This window comes from Electrona antarctica (assembly GCF_951216825.1).
Source record: "Electrona antarctica genome assembly, chromosome: 5".
In the NCBI taxonomy this organism is placed as follows: Eukaryota; Metazoa; Chordata; class Actinopteri; order Myctophiformes; family Myctophidae; genus Electrona; species Electrona antarctica.
Genome location: NC_136810.1, coordinates 31205311 through 31214414, shown reverse-complemented (window position 1 = coordinate 31214414; position 9104 = coordinate 31205311). Strand labels below are relative to the sequence as shown.

General features: G+C 42.1%; 2 protein-coding genes across 2 annotated transcripts in view; one reads left to right on the top strand and one right to left on the bottom strand.

Annotated features, from left to right (window-relative positions):
* LOC306923494 (tRNA (guanine-N(7)-)-methyltransferase-like) overlaps window positions 1-6977 on the top strand; it is a 167431-nt gene extending 160454 nt beyond the window's left edge. Inside the window, exon 2 of the transcript XR_013790071.1 lies at window positions 6952-6977. The gene's annotated coding sequence lies outside the window, so the exon portion shown is untranslated. The remainder of the gene's footprint in view (window positions 1-6951) is intronic.
* irf7 (interferon regulatory factor 7) lies at window positions 578-5601 on the bottom strand. Its single transcript, XM_079500941.1, has 10 exons — window positions 5430-5601; window positions 5155-5302; window positions 3528-3714; window positions 3337-3425; window positions 2961-3012; window positions 2695-2844; window positions 2066-2262; window positions 1727-1931; window positions 1491-1606; window positions 578-1319 (listed from the first exon to the last, which is right to left on the bottom strand). The coding sequence occupies exons 1-10, from the start codon at window positions 5435-5437 to the stop codon at window positions 1143-1145; spliced, it is 1329 nt and encodes a 442-aa protein (XP_079357067.1). The 5' UTR covers window positions 5438-5601; the 3' UTR covers window positions 578-1142.
* Window positions 6978-9104: the final 2127 nt, after the last annotated feature.

Sequence of the window (9104 nt, the reverse complement as noted above, 5' to 3'; positions counted from 1 at the left end):
CTCTTAATGCATATTTCTTATCAATTGAACTAGCTGATAATTCAATTTATATTAATGCCATTGAAGCTGACCGATTCTTCTAAAACCCAACGGGAAATTCCACCTTCTGGGAACCCAGGACTAGTTATGCACAGAACCTATTCTAAATTTGCCTTATGCTTATCCTGACCTGATCTCATGTTGTGAACATGTCTTATGTTACTTAAGTGACACATTTCATCACAGTGTCCATTTGACTGGACAGCCTCCACTTCCAGACAGAATGAGATGAGTAAAGGTCAATGATAAGAAAGTGACTCTCTTGTTAGTGATATATCATTTAGTTGCCTATGACTATTTGAGTTCTTTCTTGACTGGGCTATGAAAATAAACAGCAATAACGTGTTACGTTTTTTCCAAAAAGGTCACAAGCCTTTATTCTGAATACACATTACATCGGCTTCCAAAAGGAACCATAGGCACACATTGCATAAAGTAGTCGACACAATAGGTCTATAGAGGAAATAACTACTGGAGTGCTGTTCATTGCTTAGTGGAGTAAGGTTTTACAGTGTAGTGCTGTACGAATTGAAATATATTGCACAAACCACAGACATGGTCATGAGTTATGCCTCTAAAACATTGCGCAATAATACAAATCTATGCGATATTTAGGAACGTATACAAGCTCACACATTGAACGTGTGCTGGAAAAACAAAGACCTGGACCCTAACTGCATAATCAGTTGAATATTACATGAGTTTAGAACAGCAATCTAATTTTACAACCAAATCATTCAAGTATAAAACTGATTACCTCGAGTTCAGCTAAATATATTCATAAATACATTTCAATAGTGCAAACATTCTTTTAAGAAGCTGTATTGACAGTTCCTCACTTAATTCAACATACAATCAATTCATAAACTAAGAATGATGTTCACTTTGCACAATCGGATGTGTTCACCACCAGCTACATGTTAGACCCAAGAGCATTGGGTACTTTTTAAATGCATGGGTTGGCGTTAACCACTAGAACCTAGTATCTCTATTCTGGGCCAAACATTTGGCAAAAATAGATTTACATCTGCTATTTTAGGAGCCCTGGGGAACTCCAGTCAACTAAGTATATATAGAGTTTTAAGTTGTAACTAGATAATGGTCTAGTAGGGTGTAGCATCATCATCAAATGATGGCAGGCTGAAGGCATTACTGATGAGATCGTAGAGGCTGTTGTGGCTGTTGTGTGAGATTTGCAGGCTGATGCAGGCACTTTGAAGAGATGACGCCCCGTCTGACTGGGCCATCTCATGCCACTGACGACAGAGCAGTGGAACCACCTCGGGGACGGGGAGAGAGAGAAGAGAAAAGTGAGTGCTAAGGGGTGAGACATGGGACCATAATGAGGCAATACACAATGGTAACTTCATATTTGCAGGATGTAAGTATCACTAGCCTTTTTTAGTATGGTACTGCATGGAAAAAAAAAGGTAGATGAGTAAGAGTGCTACCTTGACCATGATAAGCTTCTTCTCCATTGGTTTTCCATCAGGGAACTTCTCTCCGAAGCAGATGTTGATGGTATAGTGAGGTGAGCCACCCTGGTTGTTTTTAAACTGCTTCCACTCTGAAATATAAAAAGACTACATTGTTCACTTTAGGCTGATTATGTTATGATGGCTCCAAATAAAAGTTAACAATGACTTTCTCATCACACTGAGGTAATAGCTAATAATTCCATACCTACCACTGACAAAGTTGTCAAAGCTAAGAAGTTGCATCATGGTATTTTGTGGCAGCTGGCTGGATTCTGAAAGAGCCTCACTGGGGTCACTTGTGCTGGCGAACACACGGCACTTGTCGGACTGCCGGCAGGCATAGATACCGGTGTCTCGTACCTCTAGGAGTAGACCTCTTTGAATGCTATTAAGGATCTGATTTGTGTAACGAATCTGGTGTAAAGAATGAAGGACGATTAGAAAATAACCACTTGTATCCTTGTTTTTTGTGTGAAGACATGACAAAGACTGACGATACATATTAGTTATACCTCAAATATCTACAGTCACAGGGAGTTGTGTTTTACCTGTTTGTGGTCCAGTAGGCACTCAGTAGTGGGGAAGCAGATATTAAGGACACTAGGTTCAGGGGCCTCGTGGTGGCAGTGGAGCTGCAGACGATCCTGCAAACAGGATACCTGGGTCTTCAGCACCTCTTTTCTCCTGTAGTGGATGGAGATCTCCAGATCGTATTTGGATAGTGTCTGTACAGGCTCTGGATTTGCTGTGGAGAAATAATCGGTAACGTCAAGTATTTGTCATCCTGGTACATAGAGGGTGGCACTAGCTGAGTGGGTAGAAGGCCACCTGGGAATTGGAAGGTTACCAGTTCATTCACCCAGTCCACCGACCCAATTAACTGCTCCCAGAGCACTGCAATAATAGCACCCAATGCTCCAACTAAATGGGGACTAAATGATTATTTGTATTAGTATTACATTATTGTCGATAGGACTCACTGTAGATTCAATAGTCAAATACACCTGAGTAGAGTCTCGGTGCCATCAGGTTATAATACAATACATGACAATATGTTGACAGCTTCTATGATCTCTGCTCAGTGATATTTATTGTGTCATATTTTCTAGCAATGTTAATATTTCTACAGTATTTGCAGTGTTACTACTACAGTAATTATTAAAGTAACTTGCTGTACCAGAGTAGTAAGATGCCTGCTGTGGTATTTGTTGTGTGTGGTTCTGTGAAACCGGCTGTGGTTCTACTGGTGAAGGCTGAACAACAGCGTAGCTAACGGGAACCGCTGGACTCTGTTCGACACAGATCTCTTCCCCGCACTGCTGCTGCCCTGCCAAAGACAATAATAAAAAAGAGAACAGTCATGTATACATATTTTGTTATTCATACTAATAATCACTAGAATCATAGCGTTGAGACCAGCAACGTTAGAGGGATTCATTGTACCTGTGTGATCGTTATTGAGCTCCAAGGTTCTCATGTAGTTAACCAGAGTGTGCTGTGTAGAGAATGAGGCATTAAAATACAGTACCATACATTTGACTTGTCCAAAACAACCCTGTTTATATAACAGAAGACGACAAATGAAGAGGTACACATTTGTATTTTGACTGCCAGAATTGACCATAATCTAGTACAGTATGGTAGACTGTACTTGGTTTCACACTGGGAGATTTATGTTCAAGTAGACCACGAAAGTCAGCCACAATCAAAATTCAGATACCACCTCTTTCTTTGTTTGTGACCCCGTAACAACATTGTGTGACCCATCTTTGGGTCCTGACCCATTGGTTGAGAAACAGTGCAGTAGTCTATGCAGTACCTCATTGCCTGGGGGGAAGTAGTCTATAGGAGAACTGTAGATGTCTGGATCATCAAGACAACCCTCCATTGGCTCGCTTCCATAGTTATCTGCAAGCAAAGTTAAAGCAGCATTTTTTATCTCATTTTCACATTACATATTTTAATTTCAAATGGCATTTTACAGGCATGCAGTAAAATGCTGAGTCTTACAGCCAGTGTTGATGATTTCATAGACTTTATGTGGGTCGTCTGGCATTGTCCTGGAGTTGTCCTGGATCCTCTTGAAGCGCTTCAGAGGTGGTTTACAGAGAGCGTTCAGAGCGCAGCGGAAGTTAGTTTTCCATTTGGCTTTGTCGTTGGGGAACTCGTGGATTTTACCACTTACCACAGCCCACTCCTGTAAACCAAAGTATAACTCAATTGTAACAATAACCGAGTAAATGGTATAAAATAATGTGTATTGTGTAAACATTAAAGTTGTGGCGGGTGGTGTCTGTCTGTACAGCAGGCGGTTGGATTATCCCTAGATATGGACATGCCTGAGCCTGATTTGCATTGCAAATTTGCATTGGTCACTGGGTGACGGTAATGATTTGGGGGAAAAAAGTATTTTAAATATTTTTATAATTTAGGTGATGATCCAGTCTTCTCCGGTTATCCAGGGTTAGATGAGGTCAGTGTCGTGATGGCCATATATGGTGGCGTGATGTATCATGAGGCGTGATCATATATGGAGGTGTGATGTCACGAGGCGTGACCATATATGGAGGCATGATGTCACGAGGTGTGACCATATATGGAGGCGTGACCGACGAACCGACTGACCGGTTTTTCAGGTTTTCATAGTAATCTGCGACCTTCAGTCCACAATAAATTACATCTGCAGCACTGCAGTGGTTTGAAGGCACTACAAACTCCCTCACTCCCTGCTCTTCCAGTGGGACATAGACGCTCGCAGTTCTCGTCATTTTCAATCTACCAGTCTAATAAGAAGCCTTAATTTCCCTGAGGGTATCCGGAGAACTCGCCAGTTTTCCGAGAAGTGTTTAGTGCATTTTAGTTTTACTAATTCACCTTCATTTAAATTCCATTGAATTGAGAGAGAGAGAGAGGATGGTTGTTTAGAGTTTACACTAGATGAAGTAGGAAACAACGATGGGGCGAGTTGGAAAACTGGTGAGTGCTCCGGTATCCTCCCTGAGGGGGGGGGGAGTCGGAGGACGGACACCAGCTAAGACCTTAGAGCTCCGAAAATGTACAAATGCAAAGTATTGGTGTTTACCCTGATGCTCCAAATGTTAGAGAGGCCTACGGGGTGGTTGTGTAATGGTTTAGTCCTTAGTTCTCAATAAAGAAGTGTTTTAATCCCATTTGTGGACGATGCTGTCGGAAGTTCCCAATGGCCGTAGATGGCGGTAGTGAGGGGCGCATCCGGTGAAAGCCGGAATTATGCTAAACGTAAACGAGGGGGGAAATGGCGTTCGGCCACAAACGGCATTAAAACACTTATTTCTTGAAAACTACGGACTAATACATTGTACAAGTTCCCCGTGGACCTACATTTGGGGCATCAGGGTAAGCAAAGCACCTTCCATTTTGCATCTGTACATGTTCGGAGCCCTAAGGTGGTGTCCTTCCTCCCCCTCAGGGAAATGGATTAAAAATGTCAAAATCGATAATTATTATTATTATTTTAAATACTACGAGAGTCTAAATCTTAGGCTATTATGCGACACCTAAAGGTGACAATTAGTAGAGAGAGACTCGTGTTCGAATCCCGGGAGGCGGAGGACATGAAACTTGCGGATTCAGCTTTTTAACAGAGCCACATGCTTACCCTGAATATTGTGTCCTCAATGCAGTCCTTTCTGGAGTTGTGTTTCCAGGGAACCCTGAACGTGTTCTGTTCCACATAACACAAGCCCGCATACTGACCCGTTCCCACCTGCTCTATGAGCCAGTGGGAGAACCGCGGCTTGTGTTGACTGCGGGGAGAGAAACGAGAGGTAAATATAGACATGTTACAGACAGTATACACTTGCATGGTGTTGTTTTGCGATGTGACAGCAGGCATAGCATAGGGAGACTAAACAAACAGGGAGATTTGCTTACCTTTGCATGGTTTTGCAGATCTGTCTTTCGACACTTTTAAGTATTCTACAAGTTTGCGTTGGGCTGCCGCTTACGAAAGTATTCTACTGCTTTGTTTTGAGCCGGTGTTGCACCCGACTGACACAGGGTTTATATATAGAGAAACACAGTGATGTCATGATCTGAAGTTCCTCCTCCCATCTTGATCTTGACAGTGCAGGAGAGTCCTTATATCCGGTGCGGTGCCACATATGGGTGAAACCTGACATTTGTAATTGTGACTGTGTTCCAGCACGTCTGTAGCCAGGGGGGCTCGCTCAAAATAGTAGGCTACAGCGAAACTAGTAGTAGGCTACAATACAACGTCACTGTCTGGTAGCCTTATTGCATTATTGCAATGGGCGTCACGTGTTACAGTATTATGAATGAAGTGTAGGCTACTATTCCCGAGTTGCGTTGCATACCCCACTTGCATCATCATCATGAAGAAACATGGGTAACACACTTTACTTTAACGTTTTAAATGCTTTACAATCACATCATGCATTATAATGCACTTATAATAACACTCATCATTACAAATATTTACAATTATGTACCAACTATAAACTTATAACAAGGTTTATTCATTATTATAAGTGCATTATAAGCTCAGCAGAACATCACATTATACTGTATCTACCAAAGGTTACTTAGTTAGTTATAAAGCACTTTATGACTGACTAAGTATATGGTAATATTAATACTACACTATTTCTACAACTATCCATCCATCCATCTTCAACCGCTTATCCGTAGTTGGGTCGCAGGGGCAACAGCTCCACCATAGTGCTCCAGACTTCCCTCTCCAGAGCAACATTAGTGACGATTCTGAGACATCCCAAGGCCAGTGAGTCGATGTGTTTCCTCCAACTGCGCCTAGGTCTGCCCCGGGCTCTCCTCCCAGTGGGACGTGCGTCGAGGACCTCCCTAGGGAGACGCCCGAGAGGCATCCTACATACTACAACTATTACAACAAATATTACAACTTAGCTTGCATTGCATTTTATTCAGACCTGTATACGAATTTACAGTCATCATATTTCAGTACTGCAATATCAGAGTGATTATTTGTCATGAATTAGCTTGCTGCTGTTCTTTCAGCCAGAGGAATGAATGGCTCATTGTGAGGACTTCAGCAGGACCATAGCCTGCACCTGCTCTGGTCTGATCTGTGCTCTGATGCACTAAAAATAGCATCCCATGAAAGTGCATCTCATGCCTGTTCCGAACAAATGATATCACAGCTCATGTCATATGACATGCTGGGATTGCATGACATGGGTTTATGTCAAGACAAGACTAATTTCAGAATTAGAATTGTGCAGGTGTATGGCTGTGAGCGAGAGTAGCAGTGGGTCTGTGTGTGGGGATGCCCTCATTTGAAATAGGCTAAATGAAATTAGACACATTCTACTACCAATCATCTACTTTACATAGGCCTACTCAATATTTCACAATATAATACAATAGAGCACTGGTTCCAAAACCTTTTCACGTCAAGGACCCCCAAATTGACACTAATTAGCCCGTGTACCCCCATTTGAAAATATATGCCAGGGACCCCCATAAGAGAAGATTTTTACGGCTCTAGCAGTTTAATTTCAAGGACTCCCAGTTTGACATGCATTAGTCTACGGACCCCCATTTAATGACATATCTGACTGAGACCCCAATTTATATTGTAAAATCAATGTTAATTTAACTCTGAGAGTGTACAAATGGAACCAAATAGACCCGTACACTCTCAGAGTTACAGACCCATAAGGGTCCATTTGGTTCCAAACTATAATTTAGCTGGGGACCCCCTGGAACTCCCTCAAGGACCCCTGGTGGTCCCCGGACCCCACTTTGGGAACCACTGCAATAGGGTATGCACATGACATCATCATACCCGGAAGTTGACGGCCCATATACTATATCCAAGCAGAAAATCTGATTGCATTAAATGACATTAAACAATGTTAAACTCACTTTGCCACTCACTTTATGCATGCAGATACCCTCTATAGCAGTGGTTTTCAACCAGTGGTCCGGGGACCACCTGTGGTCCTTGAGGGGGTTCCAGGTGGTTCCCAGCTAAATGATGGAGCGTTGGTAACCAAATGAACCCTTATTCGATTTTTAACTCTTGAGAGTGTAAAATGAAACCTGATACGGGTCTTTTATTTTACGCTCTCAAGAGTTAAATTATTGCATTGCATCTGCATTACTTAATAATATTTACAAGAAGTTTACACAATTAGAGAATATAGAAGAATTCTTATTTTTGATCAATGTTTGCCTGGTATCTGTCCTGTGGTACCAACATCAATATACCATGGAATTGTGGACAAAATCTTATCCAACGATAACAAAATATTCTGTTTTGGATCTGAGAGGCTAAATCTCGTCAAATGGTGGTCCGTGGCTCAAATGCTGAATAAATGATGTGAAAAGGGTTGAAAACCACTGCGATATGGCATTCCCTCCTCATAACTGTACAGGGTGAGGTTATCATCTATGTAAATAGCGTTTGTACACAAACTTAATGTCAATTTGCTCAACTCTGTTAAAATACATCAATGTGTCTTTGGGAGAACTGGTTTGTGTTGTCCAACTTGTTCCATCTCCAAGCTTTTTCCACAGAAAGCATGAGGAACAGACAGTAACCTCATGGCTTTATGTTCTATAAATGCCATGTCACAAATGTACTGTAGCCTACAGTTCCTCCATGTTACTCCAAGGAATAGGGAAGTGATCCACTCTCTAATGGAGCACTTCTGTCTTCCTGCGGGTTGGAAGTTGGAAGTGAAGTGCTGCTTCGTTGCATGGCTCTCTTTCATGCAGGCCCAGGGCTCATCACTGTAGACAGGGGAGGACGTAGCTCTGTCATTGACATATTACGGCCGCTTTCACATCATTTTTCATCATCATCATACAGTAGATATAAATGAAGCCTACAAGCCTACTCTGTCATGCGATGGAATATAAATTAACCACTTTCGACCTGGCATCCCTATTTTGGGCAGGTCATTATAGGCAGAACAATAAGAACAAAGTGGTTAAGCATTATTCTAAATTGAAGGCAGCATTGTCTGCTATTAATAGCTATGCTCCATTACATTCCACTTTCACAATGACTATAATTCCAGCTTTTTTAGCAGTTGATGTGACTGTTGTTTGCTAAATAAATGCAAAGATACAGTACAAAAGAAAGATGCAGCACAAGTTCAATACTAGATAAAGTGGCCCTCGTGGCACAGTCCGTGAAAGATTTCACGTAAATTGCACGCTGCGTTCATGATTTGAGGCTTTTTGTTCAAAACGGGCCACTCCTGCAAACTTTGAAAGCCAATGTTAGCCAAGTAGGACAGAATATGAAATATCGGACAGATCTGTCTTGAACACATGACTATAGAGACAGTGTGTAACGATTTGCGGGATTTTTGGACAGAATCTGGAGGAGTAATATCAAAAAATGTGTTTTTCAAAAGTCGGCCTCCTGGTGGCGCTATAACAGGCCGTTCTGGAAAATTTGGGGCAGAGGTTCATCGTTAAGTGCGTGCAAAATTGGCACCGACCGGGTTAACAGTGCCAGAGATTAGCTGGTAACAGAGGGACGGACGGACTCACGGACTCACACACACACACACAGACACACACACACACACACAC

Bases quoted from the DNA above. Each gene is read 5' to 3' on its own strand.
- irf7 (XM_079500941.1), bottom strand. The intron at 1,932-2,065 runs GTAAAACACAAC...TCTTTACACCAG, and splicing joins GCCTACTGGACCACAAACAG to ATTCGTTACACAAATCAGAT. The intron at 1,320-1,490 runs GTAGCACTCTTA...CCCGTCCCCGAG, and splicing joins AGAAGCTTATCATGGTCAAG to GTGGTTCCACTGCTCTGTCG.